The sequence below is a fragment of the Canis lupus genome, chromosome 20, assembly GCF_048164855.1.
Source record: "Canis lupus baileyi chromosome 20, mCanLup2.hap1, whole genome shotgun sequence".
NCBI classification, from domain to species: Eukaryota; Metazoa; Chordata; class Mammalia; order Carnivora; family Canidae; genus Canis; species Canis lupus.
This window is the reverse complement of record NC_132857.1, coordinates 35,361,901-35,387,344: the sequence shown is the minus strand read 5'-3', so window position 1 is coordinate 35,387,344 and position 25,444 is coordinate 35,361,901. Positions and strand designations below refer to the sequence as shown.

General features: G+C 37.1%; 1 protein-coding gene across 12 annotated transcripts in view; it reads left to right on the top strand.

The window, feature by feature from the left end:
- PTPN4 (protein tyrosine phosphatase non-receptor type 4) overlaps nucleotides 1–25,444 on the top strand; it is a 207,937-nt gene that overhangs the window by 26,787 nt on the left and 155,706 nt on the right. For 11 of the 12 annotated variants that reach the window (XM_072788886.1, XM_072788891.1, XM_072788885.1 and 8 more), the window contains exon 2: nucleotides 19,159–19,313. In XM_072788886.1, the coding sequence (XP_072644987.1) occupies nucleotides 19,176–19,313 (138 nt within the window). In that variant the 5' untranslated portion in view covers nucleotides 19,159–19,175. Of the gene's footprint in view, nucleotides 1–15,176; nucleotides 15,280–19,158; nucleotides 19,314–25,444 lie in introns of all 12 variants that reach the window. The other variant, XM_072788887.1, reaches the window with a different exon arrangement.

The window sequence follows — 25,444 nt, the reverse complement described above, 5'->3', positions numbered from 1 at the left end:
GGTCGACTGTTTCTGAGACTTCCATTATGAATATGTTGGTATACTTGGTGATGTCTCTCTCGGGTCTCAGACTTCATTTTTCTTAATTCTTTATTCCTTCTGGTCTTCAAACTGGATATTCTCAACTGACTTATTTTGAAGTACGCTAATTCTTTTTTGTATTAGTTCAGGTCTTCAGTTGTGCTATTTTTATTGAATTTTTTGTTCCAATTATTTTTCAACTACAGAATTTTTTTTTAAGATTTATTTATTTATTCGAGAGAGAGATAATAGAGGAGGGACAGCAGAGAAAGAGTGTCAAGCAGACTCTGTGCTGAGCCAGGAGCCTGATGTGGAGCTCGATCTCATGACCTGAGCTGAAACCAAGAGTTGGACTAGTAACCGGCTATGCCAACCAGTTTTCCCTAACTACAAAATTCTGAATTGTTGTTTAAGAAGTAATTTCTGGGGGCACCTGGGTGGCTCAGCGGTTTAGCACCTGCCTTCAGCCCAGGGCGTGATCGTGGAGTCCCGGGATCGAGTCCCACATCGGGCTCCCTGCATGGAGCCGGCTTCTCCCTCTGCCTGTGTCTCTGCCTCTCTCTGTCTCTCATGAATAAATAAATAAAATTAAAAAAGAAGTAATTTCTGTCTCTTTATTTCTTTTTTTTTTAGATTTTATTTATTTTATTTATTTATTTATTATGAGAGAGAGAGAGAGAGGCAGAGACACAGGCAGAGGGAGAAGCAGGATCCATGCACCGGAAGCCTGATGTGGGACTCGATCCCAGGTCTCCAGGATCACATCCCGGGCTGTAGGCGGCGCTAACCGCTACGCCCCCGGGGCTGCCCTGTCTCTATTTCTATTCTCTATTTGGTATGATAGTCTTATGCTTTCTTGTAGTTTTGTTTTCATGGTTCATTTAGTGAACATCTAATATTTCATCTTGTTGAGTAAATTCAATGCTTGGCCAAAGACATTGGACTCAGGGACAGTTTCTCTTGAGTGCCCTTCCTCTCCTCTTTTTTCCTTCTCTTCTGTGTGTGGGTCATATCATCCTGCTTTTTAATTTTTTTAGTTGTGGTTTTGCCATTTTGAATTTTTGCATGATTTCTATACTTTTATTTTTTATTTGTTTTGATTTCTATACTTTTAAAATAATATGTTTTATCACATCAAACTTAGCAATTGGATTCCTTCCTCCCTTGATCTTTTTTTGTTGCTCTTGTTTTTTTTTTTAATGTTTTATTTATATATTCATGAGAGACATACAGGAGAGAGGCAGACACGTAGGCAGAGGGAGGAGCCGTAGGCAGAGGGAGAAGCCGGCTCCATGCAGCAAGCCTGATGTGGGACTTGATCCCAGCACTCTGGGATCACGCCTGAATCAAAGGCAGATGCTCAACCACTGAACCACCCAGGTGTCCCAACTCTTGTTGTTTAGTGGCTTTCCTAAACTAATTTTATAAAGTCTGTAATGTTTGCCATTATGCTGCCCCATATGTTTGCTCAGTTAACTTAGTGGTCAGCTGATGATTGGACAGAGATTTCCTTAAATATTTTAAACCAGTCAATTTTCCAACCTTTGCCAAGCAGGCTTTCACTGCTCTAATATTTTACAGCTCTGCTTTAGACTTTATTTTCTGGTTTTGCTGAGCCTCAAGATAACAAGAAATGAGAGATTAGGGTTTTCTCAGCTCTTTCCTGGGCATGTGCATAGTTCTCACATGTCAGTGGAAGAAGTCCTTTATGAACATTGCCTTAAATTTTCTTGTTTTTGTTTTTGGTCGTCCTTTTTTTCATTCCAGCCTTATTGCTACTTTCAACAGCTGAAGTATTAAGCAGTTGCCCCTGATGTTCAGTAAGCATCTGGAATAAAAGGCTGTTCTCAGTAAGTGAGTTTAGAGTCAAGTAAATTAAATGTGTGCTTTGTAAGTAGGGGTTTCAATAATCAAATTATGACCGTTCTTTGGAAATGGGGCTTTTGGGGTACCTCCACACTTGTTCTGCTTCACCCAGGGGCTGCTAAGCTGTCTGCTTTTATATATAGCTGCCATGACTGTTAGGTTGTTGATTTTCAGAGCTACTACATTTCTGGGGAGAATGGGATGGGAATAGGTCAAGTTTAAAGTGTTACAGAGCTCACTACTCTTCTCAAGATTCGGCTGTTTATTTCTTTTTCTTTTTTTTTAAAAGACTTATTTATTTACTTATTGTGTGGGACACAGAGCACGCAGTGGCGAGGGTCAGAAGGGGGGAGAGAGAGAGTCCTGAGCAGACTCCATGCACAACGTGGAGCCTGACACTGGGCTTGATCCCACAACCCTGAGATCATGACGTCAGCCAAAACCAAGAGTCAGACACTTAATCAACTGAGCCATCCAGGCACCCCTTCAGCTGTTTATTTTATTTTATTTTTTTTTCAGCTGTTTATTTTGAATTAAAGTTCTTTGTAGTATTGTGATCCCTTTTTAAATTTCCAGAGTTTTGAAAACTGTCAAAAGTTTGTTTTGACAGATTGCCATTGTTCTTTCTGGTTTTATGAAGGAGTGGCTTTTCAGAGGTCTTTATTCAACCATTCTGGATGTGCTCCCTCCATCTTTTTTTTTTTTTTTTTAAATTGGCATGAATCAAACTAAAAAGTCGTTTATAAGATAGTTAACTACATTTTTCCTTTTGAAAACATCAGATGGGTGGAAATACAGAAATTTGAATCCAACAAAAGGTAGTTATATTTAATTACTTTCAATTAATGGATACCCATGATTTTATCATGCTCTGGTTTATTATGCTTAATGTGAATCTGAAACCAGTTCACTTTCTTAATTGGATGAACATTTCTTTTTTTTTTTTTAATTTTTTTTAAATTTTATTTATTTATGATAGGCACACAGTGAGAGAGAGAGAGAGAGGGGCAGAGACACAGGCAGAGGGAGAAGCAGGCTCCATGCACCGGGAGCCCGACGTGGGATTCGATCCCGGGTCTCCAGGATCGCACCCTGGGCCAAAGGCAGGCGCTAAACCACTGCGCCACCCAGGGATCCCTGGATGAACATTTCATGTCGACTAATTAGCAATTAATATAACCAGGGCTGATATAAGTAAAATTTTAGAAATATTAACATGAAACTGATACTTTTCTAGAAACTGATACTTTAAGAACTATGGGGATAGTTTCTAGGTTAATTTTTCTTCCCTGTTTCCTTTTGTTGCTTTGATCATATAAATGTATTTTATTGGGATCCCTGGGTGGCGCAGCGGTTTGGCGCCTGCCTTTAGCCCAGGGCGCGATCCTGGAGACCTGGGATCAAATCCCACGTCGGGCTTCCGGTGCATGGAGCCTGCTTCTCCCTCTGCCTGTGTCTCTGCCTCTCTCTCTCTCTCTCTCTCTCTCTCTCTCTGTGACTATCATAAGTAAATAAAAAATTTTTAAAAATATATTTTATTTTCAGTGACATTTTGTTCCTGCAAGCCTGAATGATGATGATATTAATAGAAGATTTGATTTATGATTATGAGAATTATGATCTAGTTTTAAACTGTGCCCTTTTATTTCACAAAATTTCTAAATTGAGAACAAAAAGTTGTTTACTTTATATTTGGGCTATTCTGTGTAGAAGCATTTAATATAATTATATAAATTATTCTTTGGAAGTAAATTAACCACTTTGAGTTTAGTTAGGCTGTGTTATATCATTGTCCCTAAAATAACCCTTCAAGGTGAGAACTATTACTTTGACCATTTTGTAGATGAAACAAATGAGGCAGAAATAGGTTAAAGAGAATAAGCATACATTTGGTGATCATCTTTTTAATTTTTTAATTATTATGTTATTTATTTATTTGAGAGAGAGAACATAAGCAGGGGGAGCAGCAGAGGGAGAGGGAGAAGCCGACTCCTCACTGAGCAGGGACCCTGATGTAGGGCTCCATCCCAGGACCGTAGGATCATGACTCAAGCCAAAGGCAGACACTTAACCAACCTGGCCACCCAGGTGCTCCATCATCTTTATTTTCTTAGTAACATATCTTACTGTTATAGTATATGGAACAACCTCTGAATTCTTGTGACATCTAAGGTTCAAACTGAATATTAAAAATTTTAATTTCCATTATCAGCATTTGCCACTATTAGAAGAAATTAGCCATATTAAACATGAAGAAAACTGGCCAAAATATGCATTATGTTAAATTAAATTAAATTTTGTTATATAACCAGATTATGAATCAATTCTCTACATATTTTGCCTCTTAAGTGTTTTGACTATTTTTTCAACAGTTTTATTGAACTAAAATATTGTATAGTAAACTATATATATTTTTAAACTATAGTACTTGATCAGTTTTGACATACTTATATATCTATAAAACCGTCACCACACTCAATATAATGAATATACTCATTACTCCCAAAAGTTTCCTTGTGCCCCAGTATAATCCCTTCTACCATACTGATGCCCGTAGGCAAATGCTGCATACTGTCACTAAAGATTACTTTTGTGTTTTTTAGAATTTCATATAAATGGAATCGTATAGTATGTACTTATTTTTGGGGTTTTTTTTGCACTTATTTTTGATCTAGCTTCTTTGAGCATAATTATATTGAGACTTGTCCATATTGTTGTGTATATCAGTAGTTGTACTTTATTATGTAATTGTATTCCACTTTTTAAATATACCACAGATGAATAAACACGTACCACATGTGAATAAATCCATTTACCTATATAGACATTTATTTTGTTTCTAGTGGTTAGCTATAAAAATATGTCTTTTTTTTTTTCAAAGATTTTATTTATTCATGAGAGACAGAGAGAGAGAGAGAGGAAGAAGAAGCAAGCCCCATGCAGAAAGCCCGATGTGGGACTGGATCCCAGATCCCAGGATCACGCCCTCAGCCAAAAGCAGATGCTCAACCACTGAGCTACCCAGGCGTCCCCAAATATAAGTCTTTATATGGAAATTTGCATTTGTTACCTGGATAGCTCATAGCGTTGGAGTAAGTTCAGATTTGTAAGAAAGCGCCAAACTGTTTTCCAGTGTTACTGTAACACTTTATATTCCCACCAGCAGTGAACGAGAGACCCATTTTCCCTTGTTTTTCACAGCATTTGGTGTCATTTTATTGTTTTGTATCTGTCCTGATGAGTATGTAGTGACATTTTGTTATGGTTTTATTTTTTAAAGATTTTTATTTATTTATTCATGAGAGACACACAGAGAGAGAGGGGCAGAGACACAGGCCCAGGGAGAAGCAGGCTGCCCTGCTAGGAGCCCGATGTGGGACTCCGTCCTGAATCCTGGGATTATGCCCTGGGCCAAAGGTAGAGACGCTCAACTGCTGAGCCACCCAGGTGTCCCGAGTTACGGTTTTAATTTGCACGTGCCTAGTGATGTTGAACATCTTTGTGTGGTTATTTGCAATCTGCATATCCCTTTGGTGAAATATCTCTTTAAATCATTTGTTTTTAAAATAGATAGTTTTGTTTTCTTAATACTGAGTTCTAAGAGTTCTTTATAAATTCTGGATACAACTCCTTTATCTGATGTATGCTCCCACTCTCTGACCAGTCTTTTCATTCTCTTACCAGTGTATTTTGAAAAGCAGATGTTGTCAATTTTTATGAATTATAAAATATTAAGTCATGCTTATGGTGTTTTTTTTTAAAGAAATATTTGCCCAATCTAAGGTCACAAAGGATTTCTCCTATGTTTTCTTTAAGAAATTCAATTGTGTTAGGTTATACTGAGATCTTTGATTCATTTTGAGTTAATTTTTGCATACAGTACAAGGTATGGATTGAAGTGCATTTTTTCATTTCATGCATTTTTTTTGCATGTTTTCACCCTTTTTTGAAATGACTAACCTTTCTCTACTGAAGTTTTACAAGCATACCTCAGAGATATTGTGGGTTCCATTCGAGACCACCACAATAAAGCAAATATTGCAATAAAGCAAATCAAATGAACTTTTTGGTTTTCCAGTGCATATAAAAGTTATGTTTACACTATGCTGTAGTCTGTTAAGTGTGGAGTAGCATTATTTCTAAAATCAATACATATCTTGGGGCACCTGAGTAGTTCAGTTGGTTAAGTGTCTCTCTCTGGCTAAGGTCATGATCCCAGGGTCCTGGGATTGAGCCCTGTGTCAGGCTTCCTGCTTAGTGGGGAGTCTGCTTCTCCCTCTGATACTTCTCTGCTTGTGGTTACACTCGCTTGCTCTCGTATTTAAATAAAATCTTTTAAAAAGTCTTAATTAAAAAGCATTTCATTGCTAAAATATGCTGTGAGCTGTAATGACTGAGTTTTCAATTAGTTGTAAATTACTGATCACAGATCATTATAACAAATATAGTAATAATGAAAATTGTGAAATATTGAGAGTATTAACCAAAATGTGACAGAGACATGAAGTGAACAAATGCTGTTGGAAGAGTGGTACCATAAACTTGCTGGATGCAGGATTGCTACAAACCTTAAGTTTGTAAAAACAGTATCTACCAAGCACAATTAAAACGAGGTGTGCCTGTATATCTGTCAAAATTTAGTTATCCTGGGATGCCTGGGTGGCTCAGCGTTTGAGCACCTGCCTTTAGCTCAGGGCGTGATCCAGTCTGGGGTTTGAGTCCTGCATCAGGCTCCCTGTGAGGAGCCTCCTTCTCCCTCTGCCTATGTCTCTGCCTCTCTCACTGTGTCTCTCATGAATAAATAAAATCTTAAAACAAAATTTAGTTGTTCATATATGTGTGCATCTTATTCTGGACTCTTTGTTTCATTCCTCTGTTTATCTTGATGCTAGTACAATAGTGTCTTGGTTTCTGTCTTTTATAATGAGCTTTCAAATCAATAGATCTGGTCTTCCATATTATGTTTTCTTTATCCGTTGTTTTCAATTGTTTCTTTCTTTTTAAGATTTATTTATTTTAGTGAATGTATACATGAGAGCAGGGTGAGGGGCAGTAGGAGAAGGAGAGAGAGAATCTTCCCATCTTCCCCATTGAGTGTGGAGCCTGATTCAGGGCTCAGTCTCAGGACTTTGAGCTCACCACCTGAGCCAAAACTAAGAGTTGGACATTTAACCAACTGAGCCACCCAGGTAGGTGTTCTTCAACTTTTTAAAAAAATATCTTATTCATTTATTCATGAGAGACATACAGAGGGAGGCAGAAACACAGGCAGGGGGAGAAGCAGGCTCCCCGCTGAGCAGGGAGCCCCATGCGGGACTCGATCCCAGGACCCCCGGATCATATACCCTGAGTCAAAGGCAGACACTCAACTGCTGAGCCACCCAGGCGTCCCTCCTCAACTATTTTCAATTCAAATATTTTCATTTTCTACTTGTCTCATTTTCATATGAATTTTAGAATTGGTTTGTCAATCTCTATAAGTAGGCCTGTTAGGATTTTTATTGAGATTGCCTGGAATCTCCAGATCATTTAACCTGTGAACACGGCGTATCTCTTCACATATTTTCTTTCTTCTTTAATTTCTCTCAGCAGTGTTTTGAAGCTTTTAGTTTCAATGCTATTGTAAATTATATTGTTTTTAAATTATAATTTTTGGTTGTTGCTAATTTGTAGAAATAAAATTAATTTTTACATATTGGTGTTACATTTTGCTTTGTTAAAGTCACTTATTATAGTAGCTTTTTTTGTAGATTTCTTCAGATTCTCTATGTAGATGGTTAATGTTACCTGCAGATATCGATAGTTTTACTCTTCTAATTTCAATGACTTATATTTCTTTTTCTTTGAATTGCTCTGGCTCACACCTCTAGTACAATTCTGAATAGCAGTGATGAGAGCTGATGGATATCCTTGTTTGTTTGTTTTTTAATTTTTAAAAATATTTGAGAGAGTGCGTGTGTGCACAAGTTGGGGGAGGTGGCAAAGAGAGAGAGAGAAGCAGACTGCCCGCTGAGCAGGTAATCCAGTGCTGGCCTCCATCCCAGAACCCGAGAGATCATGACCTGAGCTGAAGGCAGCCACTTAACTGACTGTGCCACTCAGGCACCCCGGTGTCCTTGTTTTGTTCCTGATTTTAGCCAGAACCCATTCAGTGTTAAGTATCATGTTAACTGTGTTTTCCACAGATGTTTTTTATCAGGTCAAGGAAGATTTGTTTGTCCCCTGCTTTCATTCTCTACCACCCACTTCATCTTTCTTGTACTGTTGTTGCTGAACCATGTCATTTGTCTCTTTCTGTGACAGCCTGAACCCCTTTAATCTATGAAAAATAAACTGTTAGCTATTTTGTCCTTTAAAGTTAAAAGAAAGTCAAAAAGAATGTGCTTTTACTGAACAGAAAACATTGTTTTTAACATTAATAGAGTTCTAAGAATAAGACCATTTTATTCCACAATTTGAATTCACCACTGTGCATATATGCCTGAGTGCCTTTTCTGTCTCTTATTATATGTGTCCATAATTTTTATAATTTGAATATCACTATATATGTTCAGCTGTTTTGGCTTAATATGTACAAATTTTTAATATGTGTAAACATAAAATGATTATCATAATTTTAGGTCTCAGAATGTTTTAATTTTTATTAGTATGTTAGGTATAAAGGACTGAACCATTTTATAGATCACAATTCATATTTTTTTGGAAAAAGATGGGCTCATTTCCACTGAAAGCAGTTACGTATACACGTATATCAATTTTGCTGAGACACTTTTCAGATGAAAAAAGAAAGATGTAATGGAGGGTTTTATTTGAACTTCTTTTTCTAATGCATCATAGAAGGTTTAGCATATTTTTTTCCAGAAATTTTGAATTTTCAAGTAATAGAATTCTCCAGAAATCACATAATTATTACTGTATGAAATGAAAGTAAATGTGACAAGAAGAGTGAATATATTTAGTATATTGATAACTAAAATCTTGGTAAATGAAGATACCATTTTATGGAGAAGTTTCAAGGGCTGATTAGACGGTTCATTTATGTTTTATTTTATTTTTATTTTTTTCATTTATGCTTTCATCTGAAGTCTGTAAGTATAAGTTTCCTGAGAAAGTAACTCAATACTAAAGAAACTGAGTAGTGGGAACAGTGCTAAAATTCTAAGCATTTTCGACCTAAGATTCTAAGGTGTACAAGATCAGAATAGCCTAGAATATATACTTAATTTGTTAAAATTTTCATTTTGTCACTTTAAGGAATACTTGTTTAGTGCCTGCATCATATAGGGTCTGGGGTTGAAAGTTATAGAAGAAAATATAATATTAATTATGTTAGAACCAGTCTCTGCCTACTTGGCATTTATGGCTTTTTATGATGGATACTTGCAGGAGACCTATAAGAAAGTAAAATATGTTATGGTAGAGTGTAAGTTCCATAAGAATAGGGATTTGTGATTTTTTCCCCCCACCATTGATGTATGTATGCCAAGGGCTTAGAACAGTGCCTAATACAGTTTAACAAATATTTGCTGAATGATTAAATGAACATATGAATGAATCTCCTGGTAATTTCTAGGGCACCTGGGTTTGCATGGAGTTGGTAGAGCATGTAAGTTCATTTGGGGTTGTGAGTTTGAGATGCATGTTGGGCGGAGAGATTACTTTAAAAAAATAAAATACTGTTTATTAAAAAAAAATATTCCTGGGGCATCTGGGTAGCTCAGTCGGTTAAGCATCTACTCTTGGTTTCAGCTCAGGTCATGATCTCACAGTTGTCGGATTGAGCCCTCTGTCAGGCTCTGTCCTCAGCATGGAGTTTGCTTCTGATTCTCTCCCCGTCTCCCTCATACTCTCTCTCAAATAAATAAATAAAATCTTAAAAAAATTTTTTCCTGATATCTTTTTGAAATGGAAAGGATATTTTTCATGTACATGAATATAAAACTCAAATCTATTTTTTTCCGTCAAGACATTTTTTTATTAGGTTTTAATTTTAATTCCAGTTAATGAACAATGTATATTAGTTTCAGTTGTACAATATCGAGATTTAACAATTCCATACATCAAATGTGTTTTGTCTTTGATTCTCCTTTAGTCATTGTTCCTGATCCTCATCTTTCTTGATTGACATCTTTGCCTTCCTCTGTCCCCTTCTTTCCTCCAATCCCTTAGTTCTCCTCCTACCTGAGCGGGCAGGGGAGTGTGGAAGAGAAGCCCCAGGCCTAAGATTCCACCCACTCACCTTCCTGGATCCCAGAGCGGGGCAGGAGAAGAGGGTGGCATCCCCAGCACTGAGGAAGAACAGGGCTCACAGGGCCTGAGCTCTGATCCCCACCCACCACCTCTCTTTCTTCCCTGCCCCCAGGACTGGGCCACTTCTGGGTGGGGCAGTGGGTTCCAGCTTGGCTCACTGAGAATGTAAGAACTACAAACAATTTCTATTAAATTAAGTTTTGTGTCTTTAAAAAAAAAAATTCTGTACATCATCCAGTGTTTATTATAACAAGTGTACTCCTTAATCCCCATCACTTACTTCTCCCATCCTCACCTACTTCCCCTCTGGTAATCATCAGTTTGTTCTTTATACTTAAGAGTCTGTTTCTTGGGGCGTCTGGGTGGCTCAGTGGTTGAGCATCTCCCTTTGGCTCAGATCATGATCCTGGGATCCTGGGATTGAGTTCCACATCAGGCTCCCCACAGAGAGCTGGCTTCTTCCTCTGGCCTATGTCTGCCTCTCTCTGTGTATTTCATGAATAAATAAATAAGAGCCCCCCCCCCTTTTTTTTTTAAAGTCTGCTTCTTGGTTTATCTTTCTCTTTTTTTTTTTCCTTTGCTTGTTTGATTCTTAAGTTCCACATATGAGTGAAATCATACAGAATATTTCCTTTTCTTGACTGACTTATTTTGCTTAGTATTCTCTAGTTCCATCCATGTTGTTGCAAATGGCAAGATTTCTTTTTTTTTTTTTTTTTTTTAAGATTTATTTATTTATTCACCTAAGAGAGAAAGAGGAGCAGAGACACGAGGGAGAAGCAGGCTCCATGCAGGGAGCTTGATGTGGGACTTGATCCCGGGATGCCAGGATCACACCCTGGGCCAAAGGCAGGCACTAAACCGTTGAGCCACCCAGGGATCCCCAATTTCATTCTTTTTTTATGGCTGAATAATATTCCAGTGTGTGCTGTATGTGTGTGTGTGTGTGTGTGTGTGTGTTTGTATAACCTCTTCCTTATCCATTTGTCAATCTCTGGACACTTGAGCTACTTCGATAATTTGACTGTTGTAAGTAATGCTGCTATAAACATAGGAGTGCATGTATCCCTTTGAATTAGTGTTTTTATGTTTTTTTGGTAAATACTCAGTAGTGTGATTCCTGGTTGTAGGCCAGATCTATTTTTAACTTTTCATGGAACCTCCATACTCTTTTCCACAGTGGCTCCACCAGTTTGGATTCTCACCAAGAGTGTATGGGTATCCCTTTTTCTTCACCTTCTTGCCAGTACCTGTTTTTCCTTATGTTGATTTTAGCCACTCTGACAGATGTGTGGTGAAATCTCATTGTAGTTTTGATTTGCATTTCCTTATAAAAATCTTTTTTTTTAAATTTTTATTTATTTATGATAGTCACACAGAGAGAGCGAGAGAGGCAGAGACACAGGCAGAGGGAGAAGCAGGCTCCATGCACCGGGAGCCCGATGTGGGATTCGATCCCGGGTCTCCAGGATCGCGCCCTGGGCCAAAGGCAGGCGCTAAACCACTGCGCCACCCAGGGATCCCTGCATTTCCTTATGATAAATGATGATGACTATGTTTTCATGTGTCTGTTGGCCATCTGTATGTCTTCTTTGGAGAAATGTCTGTTCTCTTTAAGAAATATTTTTTTAAAATTGAGAGATTACTATTAATGAATTTTTTCCTCAAAGGTTAGGGTTTAACATCAAATAATCAAAATTACTTAAAGCTCTCAATTAGCAGGGTATAAACTAGTAATATTTTATTTTAAATTATGGGAGGCCAACATCTTCTGATAATTCACGTTTAAGAGTATTGAATATTTAGAATAGTTAGTGCATTTCTGTAGTTGATCTTAACAATGCAAATTTATTCTTTTAAAGTTAGTTAACATTATTTTAAGTGCTTTCTGCCCATTATTATTAGTGACTTGAAGAGAACATTTTAGTGATAACAGCTATGTGAGATTGTATGTAAATATTGTGTAATTTTAAAAATATGTAATTAAAAAATATGTAAGTCTGGGGGTGCCTGGGTGACTCAGTTAAGCATCCAACTCTTAATTTCCACTCAGATCATGTTCTCAGGGTTGTGAGATTGAGCCACAGTTGGGCTCTGTGCTCTGTGGGGAGTCTGCTTGAAGTACTCTCCCTCTCCTTCCTGTCTTTCTCCCCATTTGTGTCCTTACTCACACTCTGTAAAATAAATAAAAAATAAATCTTAAAAAAAGAAACATATAAATCTGAAAAATATTTTTATTCATGGGCATAAATACAAGGAATATGAAATTTTGAGGATAGAGAGGTACATTTTGCTCTATTATAAGAATGTTTACATGTTAATTATAATTTCCTACTGTCTTATTATGAGTGCTTTTTGTTTGAATATTTCCTACTTAGGATAGCCAAGTTTAGGTTTCTGTGGTCTATGAAGAACAGTGGCTTTTAACCTTACTTATAATCTACTAAACCTGTTTTAACATGGAACCAAAAGATTGGTTACTTTCAGGATACATTTATCTAAGTGTGTTGTCCAAGAGTAGATTTGGGTAGTCTCTAAAAACATGTGACTCGGGCAGCCCTGGTGGCGCAGCGGTTTGGCGCTGCCTGAAGTCTGGGGTGTGATCCTGGAGACCTGGAATCGAGTCCCACGTTGGGCTCCCGGTGTGGAGCCTGCTTCTCCCTCTCCCTCTGCCTGTGTCTCTGCCTCTCTCTCTGTCTATGAATAAATAAATAAAATCTTTAAAAAAAAATAAAAACATGTGACTCAGTTTTCTCCAAATAACTAAATATCTGTGGAAAGGATACTGAGTGTTCTGTTTGTCCTGATACAGTATTTGCTTAATGTTAATAATTGGTTTTCAAAATAATCTGCTGTTGGCACTTCACTTTGTAAGTAATATTCATAATAAAATTATAATATGTAAAATGTGAAGGGCACCTGGCTGGCTGTTGGAAGAGTGTGTGACAATTGATCTTGGAATTGTGAGTTTGAGTCCCATGTTGGCTGTAAAGATTTACTTTACATACATAAATAAACTTAAAAAGAGATAAAGGATGATATTAGCATTCACTAGACAGCAATTAGAGAGTTGTGTGAAATAATATAAACTAGACTATGGTGAGGGGCACCTGGGTGGCTCAGTGGTTGGAAGTCTGCCTTTGGCTTATGTCCTGATCCCAGGGTAGGATTGAGTCCTGCATCAGGCTCCCTGCAGGGAGCTTGCTTCTCCCTCTGCCTATGTCTCTGTTTCTCTCTTGATGCATGGATGAATATAATCTTCAAACAAACAAACAAACAAACAAAAAAACTAGTAGATTGGTGAGTAATCATCAAGGAGAAAAGTAATTAGATTTCTTAAAATGGATAGTCTTTTTTTGTTCATATAGTCTCCTTCAATGACTTTTTGGAAGTTTATATGTAGCGTGGAGGATGATCGGAAGAGCCCCTTAGAAACATTTGATATTTTGCTCAACTGAGACTTTAAACAATTATGTTCTCTTAACATCTCTAAAAGAACATCTTGTTCTCATAAGTGAATAGAAAAATTTTGAGGTGCCCTAGGTAAAGGTGTCTCTTCTGAGAAAAGCAGACACTCTTATCTGCCAGCCAGATGTCATATATTAAGATGCTCATAACCTTTTGGGAGTGTGTTTTTAAGATGTAATGGAAATTCTGACTAGACTTATTTGGCTTGTTATTTCTTTATGGGCAGTTAGATTGTAACTGGCATAATTGTGCCAATTGTCAAGTGGTATGTATCTTAAAGGTAGATACTTTTCAAGACTATGGAAGAATCACATATGAAAACATCTGGATGAGTTACATAGAAATTTCGTTGGAACCGTTCATCTAGGCTCAAATGCAAATGTCAGCAGTAAATGGGGAAGACTGGTTTTGGCAGAATACATCGATATCTTTTGATCTTGTCACTCCTGTACCATTCTTTTTTATTTAAGATTTTATTTATTCATGAAAGAGAGAGACAGGCAGAGACACAGGCAGAGGGAGAAGCAGGCTCCCCGCTGAGCAGGGAGCCCGATGCGGGACTCAATCCTAGGACCCCAGGATCATTGACCTGATCCAAAGGCAGATGCTCAATCACTGAGCCACCCAGGTATCCCACTCCTGTACCATTTTTTGACATTGGGATACCTTTGTAACATCAACCAGTGTTCTTTTTCTGGTAGTCCCCCTACTGTTAAAACTAATTTGCTATTCTGTTGTTACTTATGAGTTTCATAGGTCTTTGCCCACTTTCGTTGGCTGGACCACTCACCCCAGGTGAAGGGAAGGCAGAGTTGGGGAGAAGGGAAATATATAGCCATTACAGGCAAGAATGGAACATGAGCAAAGAGATGATTATGTATGTTGCTTTGTATTTTCTTTTTTCTTTTAAGCTTTATAATAAGTCTTTGTATTAGAGAAGGTCCTTCCATATTTTAATGCTTTTAATCTTTAAGTTTATAGTCTTTGTAGTTCTATTTGAAGGTTTTTTGTTTTTTAAGTTAGCTCCACACCCAGCGTGGAGCCCAGTGTGGGGCTTGAATTTACGACCCTGAGATCAAGACACCTCACGACCCTGAGATCAAGACTTGAGCTGAAATCAAGTCAGATACTCATTGCTTCATTTTTCTATCTCTAGTGAATATTTGTTGGTTGAGTAGTACCACTGTGAAACATATTAGTTTTATATTGATGTGTAATGAATTACCTTCAGTTTAGCAGTTTAAAACAACACGTATTTCTCCATTTCTGTGGATCAAGAGGATGGGCATAGTTTGGTTGGATCTCACATAATTGAATCTAGATGTTGACTGAACTTTGGGAGCCTAGGTTCTTTTCCAGGCCCGAATACAATCAGATGTAAGGCTCCGATCTTTAGTTTCTGGCTTGCTGTCACCTCCTGGAGGCCTCTTTCACAGGTTGTCTCAAAATACAGAAGACCACATCTTTAAAGCCAGCATTAGAATTTGTATTACTTCAAGAAGTTCCCAATATTTTAAGGGCTTCCCCAAAGTCAGGCCCACCAAGGGTACTCTGTCTTTTTATTTACTCAGGTGACTTGGGACTTCAGTCACATCTGCAAAATCCTTCTCACCCTTCACCTAATTGTGGAAGGAAAATCTCATCAATTTAAGTCCTTGCCACACTCATTAGAAGGTATTGTACTCTTATCTGATTAATTAAGAATAAGAAAAATAAAAATTTAAAATTTGCATTTGTTCCTTCTTTGATACTTTTTTCTATGTAGATCTGAGTTTTTACCTGTATTATTTTACTTCCCTCTAAAGAACTTCTTTTAAATATCTTGCACTGGATTTGTTACCCCTCCCCCTCTTTTTTTGTCTGAGAAACTGTTTATTTCTCTTTGTCTTTTGAAAGATAATTTTGCAGGATATAGAATTCTAGGTTGGTGGAGTTTTTTCCTCTGACATTTTAAATATTTCACTCTACTTGTTTGCATGCTTAAGTAGTCAGATGTATTCTTATAGTTGCTTCTTAATATGTAAAACTGATTTTTTCCTTTTTCAGAGGTTTTTACTCTTTGATTTATAGTTTTAAAATGATATGCTTAGGTATAGGTTGTTTTTTTGACATTTTTCCTTCTTGGTAGATCTTTTTGGATCTGTGGTTTGATGTCTGATATTAATTTGGAGAGACTCAGTCATTATTGTTTCAAATAGGTTTTCTTTTTTACCCCCTCTCCTTTTAATATTCCTGCTATATCTATGTTATACCTCTTTTTGTTTTGTTTTGTTTTGTTTTGTTCCACAGTGTTTAGGTGTTCTGGGTTTTTTTTTCCTTCAGTCTTTGGTGTGTGTGTGTGTGTGTTTGCGTGTTTGCTTGCTTTTCAATTTTTGAGGATTTTTTAAAAATTTTATTTTATTTTACTTATTTATTCATGAGACACACACAGAGAGAGGCAGAGACATTGGTAGAGGGAGAAGCAGGCTCCATGCAGGGAGCTCCATGTGGGACTTGATCCCCTGGCTCCAGGATCATGCCCTGGCAGGAAGGAGCTAAGCTGCAGAGTCACCCAGGGATCCCCTTGAATTCTATTGATATCTCCTCTAGTTGAGATTCTTTCTTATGTTGTGCCAGATACATGTCTGTCAAAAGGCATTTTGTGTTCAAAAGGCACAAGTGTTACTGTGTTCTTTACCTTTAACATTTTTGGTTCTTTCTTAAGATTTCCATTTCTGTGCTCACATTGCCCATTTGTTCCTACATGCTGTCTACAATATCCATTAGAACCTTTAGCATATTAATCCTACTTGTTTTAAATCCTCTATTTGTTAATTCCAACATCCCTTTCATGTTTGGTTCTGATGCTTGCTTTGTCCTTTCAAATTGTGATTTTTTTTTGTTTTTTGTTTTTTTGCCTTTTAGTATGCCTTCTAAAGTTTCCTTTTGGAAAAAAAAAAAAAAGTTTCCTTTTGGGCAGCCCTCGTGGCTCAGCGGTTTAGGGCCACCTTCCCCTCAGAGTGTGATCCTGGAGCCCCAGGATGGAGTCTCACGTCGGGCTCCCTGCATGGAGCCTGCTTCTCCCTCTGCCTGTGTCTCTGCTGCTCTCTCTCTCTGTGTCTTTCATAAATAAATAAATAAAATCTTAAAAAAAAAAGTTTCCTTTTTTTTTTTTTTAAGATTTTAAGTAATCCCTACACCCAGTGTGGGGCTTAAACTTATTTAAGAATAGTGAGATCAAGAGTCACGTACTCAACTGAAAGCCAGCCAGAAACGCCTGTAAATTTTTCTTGATAGATAGGCATGATGTCATGGTAAGAGGAACGGCTATAAATAGGCTTTTAGTAGTGTAGGGAGAAAAAGAAGCATTCTGTAATCTTCTGGTTAAGTCTCAATATTTTAGTGAGCCTATGCCTCTGGACTATGAATGTCACAGGGTTTCTTAGGTTTTTCCTCTTTTCGATGGAATAGGATGCCTATAGTGGGTGGGAGTTGGATATTTCCCTTCTCTCACTGGATGGCTAGAGTCAGCTAGAGTTGAGTATTTTCTTTGCCCCAGGTCACTTTAGGTTCTGGTTAACTAGTTTCTCCTAAGGGCAGGTGTTTTGATGTATTTAATAGTTTTGGCGCGTGTGTATGTGTGTGTATGTTCATCCCTGGCAGAAAGCTTAAAACTACTTTTCTGGTACTTACTGTGGGAATCTAATTGGATTCCTCCAAGTGAATCTCACAATATTGTGGGAGTCGTCTTATGATTGAACCCCCTGGAATTTTTAACTCTCAGAATTGTCCACATTGAACATCTTGCAGTTCGCCAATTACAGTTCAGACTTTCCTGCCTGTGTACTGGCTTGCCTTGTGTTTTTTGCTTGAGAGTCTCTACTTTAGACCCACTGTATTTGCCTGTCCTCTTAAGTCTTGGAGGCAAGAGTTTGCCTTGGGTCTTCTCTCTCTCACATGAATTCAAACAGCGTTGTGATTTTCCAATCCGTTCTACTTTTTACTTGTTAGAGTTGAGTGGGGACTTGAAAAGCTCTTAACATGTGGAATTAGAAACCACGAATCCCTGTCTTTTAATTGGTGAATCTTACTGGGTTAGCCCTTCTTTTTCAACTGCTAAAGCTTTTTCCTTATACAATTCTCATACTTGTGTAACACTGACTTTTACTTTTAGCTTTAATCATTTTGACATGAACAGTCTGTGATGTCAACTGCAGTTACTAAATACTACTGATTTGAACTGTTTTTTTTTTTTTTCTTTAAGATTTTATTTATTTATTCATGAGAGAAATGGAGAGAAAGGCAGACACAGGCAGAGGGAGAACCAGGTTCTCTGTGGAGAGCCTGATGTGGGACTCAATCCCAGTTCCAGGCCTTCCGGATTATGCCCTGAGCCAAAGGCAGACACTCAACCACTGAGCCATCCAGGCATCCTGGTGTTTCTTTTTTAAATTATTTTTTCCTTGCTCATTATTCAAATTTCTTACTACTTATTGCTTACTCATATTTAAGAATTCTATATACTTGCGTTTCTAATATATTTTATTTCCTTTCTCTAATTGTCTTTAAGAGGGAAGTTTTATGAATTTTAAAATTAGGATTCTTGAATGTTTGAAAATGTCCTTAACTTTATTCTCCGACATGAATTCTAATTTTTTTGGTCTGTAATTCTGTGTTTCATTTAATTTTCAGAACTTCGAAGCTGCATCTTCATTGCCTTTTAATATCAAGTATTGCCAGTATCAGTATCTGTACTTTTATAAGCAGTATTAATTTTTTCCCTCTTAACGTTAAAAATTGAGAAGCAGAGATCTGTAGTCATCTGTCTTCTGTTTTGTTTTCTTGAGAATTATAAGAATAATCCTATTAGAATTCATTTAAATTTGGGGATAGTTAAAAAAGTATTATTGTATTTTAAAAAATGGAACAAACTTTCATGTTTCCCCCAAATCTTAAATTTAGTAAAGGTAAGGGTCCTTTAAGGGTAAATAATCTTTCATCCTGCTGCTATTCTACAGTGTTTTTAAATATTTGCATCAGTGAGTAATGTCCAACTTCCTAAGATGGCATGTTCTTTTACACCTTTTTTGGGCTATTCCCAAATATATATATTTTGAATTGGACTGTGGCTTCCTGAACATTTTGTGTATTGTCTTCTCAATGGGACAGTTCAAAATAAAGCTCTTCTTCCAGCCACTTTGAATTTTATCTTATTTTTATTTTTTTAAAGATTTTATTTATTTATTCATGAGAGACCAGAATGAGAGAGAGAGAGGCAGAGACACAGGCAGAGGGAGAAGCAGGCTCCATGCAGGGAGCCCGATGTGGGACTCGATCCTGGGACTCCAGGGTCACGCCCTGGGCCGAAGGCAGGCACTAAACCGCTGAGCCACCCAGGGATCCCCAGTATCTTTTTTTTATACCTACAATTTTTATCCAGGTGTTTCAAAAGTTATAACTGCTTTTTTTCCTAAGTTTTAATTGGAAAACATAAAATAACCTAGGTGTTTTTAAACTACTTTGTATCTTCACCTGTTCTTTTATTTAGTGATTTTTTTTTTTTTTCCAACTTAGACCGAGTGTGGACAGTAATGACCTCACGTTTCCGATTGCCTGCTGGCAGAACCTACAATGTACGAGCATCAGAGTTGGCCCGAGACAGACAGCATACGGAGGTGGTTTGCAACATCCTTCTCCTGGATAACACTGTACAAGCTTTCAAAGTTAATGTAAGTATTCTATGTCTTTTTTCTTTTAATAATCTCTGGTTATAAATCTGAGAAGATTATATTTTAAAACTAAAACTGTTTAATTGTAGTACAAAGCCTTATTCAATGAAGAAAGTCTTTTAAGCATGGGTTTGTAAGTTTCTAGTGTAAGTTCTGATTTAAACTGGGTCTTTCAAGAAGTTGACAAACCAGCAGTGCATTATGATTAGTGGAGCAGGTCAGTAGTATGTGGGTGATTTTTATAAATGTGCTTGAGGTGCTTGAAAGCAATTTGTTCTCTTAAATAATTTAGACATTTTGTTTGTAATCTTTCTTGTATTGCCTGTGAATAATAATTGCTGAACAAAGATAGAAGACTGTCCTGATTTAATCTGAGAGTTGTCTGAAATATTTATTCATCTGATTTGTATCTGTTTTTATTTGCTTAATGTTATTGTGAGTTTCACCTATGTGGTATGCTATTGGTTCATTTTTATTGCTGTATAGTGCTCTAATGTATGAGTATGGTATAATTTACTTATTCATTTATTTCTTACCATTGTCCAGTATACTGTTGCTGTATATTTGGATTTTTTTCCACTTTGGGCTCTTGTCAGTAACATTATGTGAACATTGTTGTGTCTGTCTTGACATACATAAGGATGTGTTCTGTTTTATAACTTAAAAAATTTCAAATCTGCAGAAGAGATGGAAGAATAGTATAATGAATATCCACAGGGACACCTGGGTGGCTCATACATCTGCCTTCTTAGATTATGATCCCAGGGTCCTGGGCTTGAGCCCCACATCAGCCTTTCCCACTCAGCAGAGGAGTCTGCTTCTCCCTCTCCCTCTGTTGCTCCCCTGTCTTGTGCTCTTTCTCCCTCAAATAAGCAAATAGAATCTTTTTAAAAAAATGAATATCTACATACCTTTTAGCTAGACTGATCTGTTGTTAACATTTTGCACATTTGCTTTATCTTTTTCTTTGTGTTTTTTCCTGAACCTTCTGAAAGTTAATAATACAGTTCACTGGTAAATACTTCAGCAGCCTAGGAATCTCATAAATTACCACAGAACCATTATCACCCTCAAAAATCAAACATGAAAATAATAGTAGCTGGTATATAGTCCGTGTTCAAACTGGATTCCTCATTCCTCATTTCTATATTCCATCTGTTTCCTGCTGTGTTACCTGGGTATTTCTATTAGAATATCATTAAGGGATGCAAAATACTAATCTGCTGAAATTCTGCCATTTATGCCAGCCTGGATGGATATGAGCATTATGCTCCGTGAAATGATTTAGGTAGAAAAATAAATGCTGTAGTATTTTACTCCTGTATGGGAGCTGAAAAAGCTGACAAGGGATTGGAATGTGTGGGGGAAATGGAAATGTTGGTCAAACGGTACAAATATCCAGTTACGAATAAGTTTTGGGAGTCTAATATATAGTAGGAAGATTGTAGTCAACTGTATTGTACTATATATTTGAGAGTTGCTAAGAGAATAAATCTTGAATATTTCACCACGCACAGAGAAAGGTAATGTGGGAGGTGATGAATGTACTAATAACTTTATCATGGTAATTATTTCACAGTGTGTATGTGTATCATATCACCTTGTCACATATCTTAAACTTACACATGTCATATGTCAATTATATGTCAACAAAGCTGAGGAAAATAAAATATTGATCTTCCTTCTTTCCCAGTTTCTTAAGCTTAAAATTTTCTATGTTATCATATAACACGATTACTAATTTATCTTTCTTTTTACCCAAACTCGAGGCCATTTCACATTGGAAAAGGGATTACAGAATAGTACCTTCAAGTGTATTATCTAACATACCCAACTAATGTGCTTTTCCAAAATGTCAAGCTTTAATTTTTTTGTATTCTGTCATCTGTTCAATAGGTAGATAGTATAGGTTGCCAGCAAGGGATAATACTGAATAAAGGGAATTCTTCATATAAATTTTTAGCTAATGGAAACTCATATTAGGAATTGATACAAGAAAATAAGCCCTTTTCCAGTTATTGACTTAATAAAATTCTTTTATTGGGGGGCTAGATAATAAATCTTAATATTAATATTTAATATTTACTTTTCATTTAATCTTATAGTTTTGCATTTATTTCAAAATATTGCAGAAGGATTTGCTGTGTTTCCCATCTAGCAAAATATTTTCTTTTGGGCACTTTAATTAGTAATGGAATGTTGTATTTTTCAATATAGTAATCAGTGTACTAATTGCTCTTTTAGAGAGACATATTTAATATATTTATATGTTTTTATTATGTATTATATATATTTAAATATCAATTTGAGTACAATTGAGGGCATTAATACTAGAATGATAAATATTATATAATACTAGAAACTTTATCTACCATTACTTCAGTTCATCAACAAACTTAAGAGGAACTATATCAGAGATTGACTATTGGATATGTAGCATATTTATTCCTCTGGGTGTTTGGACCCAAGTCTTTCAGAGTGTCCAAGTTTCTTTGTACTTTTGTGTAGATACTGCATATTTTAATCTGTATGAATGGCTCTCTAATTATGCCCTTTACAATCTGTACAGCGTTATGTAATCTTGCCTGCAAGTTAAGAGGGGAGTTTGAGCCTCTGATATTTGTTCTTTGTGTCCACTAAGTACCAGTAAGTCTCAGAAATACCCACTGTGGGCAGCTGCTAGTCACCAATATCTCTCTATTCACTGAGAAGGACAACTACTCAGTTTCCCTGGATATTACCAAGCAATGGTTTCTAATATCTTAGCGGAATCACTTCCTTCCCTAAAAGATTTCTGTACCAAAGATGAAATATTCATTGTTGCCAAAGTCTGCTTTTTTTCCATCTGGTATTCATTTCATCAGAAAATGATATAATGAAGGAGTTGATATAACCTCATTAGTTCCTTTTTTTTATTTCTCTATTGTAGACATAGGATTGAGATAAGCCTATTAACATTGCTTCAGTTTGAAGTTCCATTTTCACTGTGGCTTTGGCACAACCATTTATTTTACTGTAGTCAGCCTATGGAGTGTGTTTAGTCTCTCACGTCCTTAAATTCAATGTCAATCACTAAAAACACATTTCCATTAAATACTTTAAAATATGTAGTATCCATACTACATGGATTGATTTCACCTACCTTTGAGGATTTTTTCCTAATTTTTGGCTTTATCTTAGTATGGCTATTTAGCAGTAGCCTCTGTGACAAGGAAGTTTTGGTGAGAACCATCCTATTCCAGTTTTCTATCAGTCATCAGCATCATATACCTTTAATAAATTATCTCAATATCCTATATCTGTGTAAGTCATGGATTCACCTAGGTATGGCTTATATCTTTTCCATGTATGAGACCTCAGTTAGAAGACTCAAAGTCTGGAGGCTATAATCATTTGAAGGTTTATTCACTCATATGACTATTACCTGAGACCTTAGCTGAGGCTTAAACACCTATATTTGATCTATCTGTGTGCCCTGGGCTTTTTCATAGCACAGTGGCTGTATTACAAAGGTGAGCATCCACAGAGAGAGTGGGAGCCAGGTTGTAGCCATATTGCCTTTGTGATCCAGCTTTGGAAGTCACATAATGTCACTACCACCATATTCTGTTTGTCAGTGCTGTTATAAAGTCACACTCAGGATCAGTGGAAGGGGAATTTATTCACACATTATGCATTCAGGGAGTTCCTTTATTTCATTTAATTTATTTGGCTTTTATTTTTGTCCACATTAATTTTCCCTCCGTTTACTTTTTAAAAAAATTTTTTAAAATTTATTTATTTATGATAGTCACAGGGAGAGAGAGAGAGAGAGGCAGAGACACAGGCAGAGGGAGAAGCAGGCTCCATGCACCGGGAGCTCGACGTGGGATTCAGTCCCGGGTCTCCAGGATCACGCCCTGGGCCAAAGCCAGGCGCCAAACCACTGCACCACCCAGGGATCTCCATTTATTTTTTTATTTCTAAAAAATTTTTATGTTAAGTAGGTTCCATGCCCAATGTGGGGCTTGAACTCATGACCCTGAGATCAAGAGTCATACAGTCTACCAACTGAGCTAGCCAGATGCTTCTCCCTCAGTTCACTTTTTGGAAATGAAATTATCTTTTTTTTTTTTTTTTTAAGATTTATTCATTTATTCATGAGAGACAGAGGCAGAGACATAGGCAAAGGGAGAAGCAGGCTCCTCTCAGGGAACCTGATGGTGGGACTTGATCCTGGATTCTGAGATCATGCCCTGAGCCAAAGGCAGACGCTCAACTGGTGAGCCACCCAGGCATCCTGGAAATAAAATTATCTTAAAAGTGCTAAAGTTCTTCTCTCGAGTGCGTTTCTTTGTTATATATCTTTTTGTACTTAAAAATAACTGATAATTTTTTGGTGATACCAGTACCTCAGTTGTTAACAAAAGATGCTATAAATCATCGACTTTTCTTCTCTTGAAATAAAGTGAAATTTAACTAATACATATTTTAGTTACGTGATAATTTGGGCTGGTGAATATTTAGTTGGCTAAACCTTATGCTTTTTTTTTGTCTGTTAAATAATATGTTCACCAAATTGGTAGTATAAACCAAATTACGAAGGTGAGGTTAGCAGGTGGATATGGATTGAGATGGAAAACTAAAGGCGTATAAGGATGGGGGATTTAGCAAAATGAAACATACTTGTTTTTGTATTTGTTTGTTTTGTTTTGATTTAGAGAGCACAAGTGAGGGGTTGGGGGGCAGAGGAAGACGGAGAGAGAATCCCACGCAGGCTCCATGCTCAGGGTGGAGCCCAACACGGGCCTGATCTTAAAACCCCAAGATCAGGACCTGAGTTCAAACCAGGAGTCTGATGCTCAACTGACTGAGCCACCCAGGCTCCCTGAGAGAGAATCTTAAGCCAGCTCCATGCCCAGCACTGGGTCTCATGACCCTGAGATCATGACCTGAGGTGAAATCAAGAGTCAGACACCCAACAGACTGAGCCACCCAGAGACCCTGAAACTTACTTTATGTGTACAACTTAAGAGTTTTAAAAAGCTTTAATTTTTTATTTTAGAGAGAATCAGAGCACAAGTAGGAGGGACAGAGTGAGAGGGAGAGAGAATCCCAAGCAGACTCCATGTTGAGCCTGACTCATGGTTTGATCTCATGACCCTGAGATCATGACCCTAACTGAAACCAAGAGTTGGGGGCTTAACCCACTGTACCACCCAGGCATCCCAAGATTTTTTAAAAATTTATTTATTTTAGAGGGAGAAAGAGTGATTGGGGGGAGGGACAGAGGAAGAGAATCTTTCAGGCAGACTTTGTGCTGAGCACAGAGCCCAGCGTGGGGCTCCATCCATAACCCATGAAATCATGACCTCAGCTGAAACCGCGAGTCTGGCATTCAACCAGTTGAGCCCCTCATGTATACAATTTAAAAAACCAAATAGTTTAAAAATGTTATAACAAAAACTAGCAAGTTTCTGCCTTAGAAAAAAAAATATTCAACACATTCAGTTTATCTTTCATATTTATTACTGTGGTTCTAAGAAACATGCTTATATTATTTCCTGTTTTGTCTGCCTCTTTTTGCTTTTCATATTTTGTATTGGGTTTGAAGGATGACTTTAGATCTCTTATACTTTCTCCCGCCCCCGCCCCCATACATAGATACCCTGTTATCTTTTCAATAAACAAAAGAGTTATGTAATAATACTTGATTACAGTTCAGTATTTCCTTTCCCTGGAGAGAAATCCTCTTGTCATCTACCTGAAGTTTGTAGAGCCTTGCTGGGTCTTCTTAGAACTGAGTGAGAGAAAAGGACTAGAGAGCTCTCAACTCTTCAATAGGTAGACTTGCACTTATGTAGATTTCCCTGCTTTCAGCTCAGTAAAGATGAATCAGCAACTGTCCCGGAGTCCAGAATCTTACTGGGTCATCTTTAAATTTTTGGTTCTTACAGTGATTTGTACTGGAAGGAGGGTCATGGAAGAGACTGTTACTTGTATAGACTCAATTTCATTACTACCATCACTGTTACTTTGTTTATTTATTTTTTTCACTATTACTTTAGAGTGTTTTAAGCAAACATTTGTTTCCAGTCTGCCTCATTTAACCTTGACATGTCTCAGATTGATTTTCAACAGTGTTTATCCTG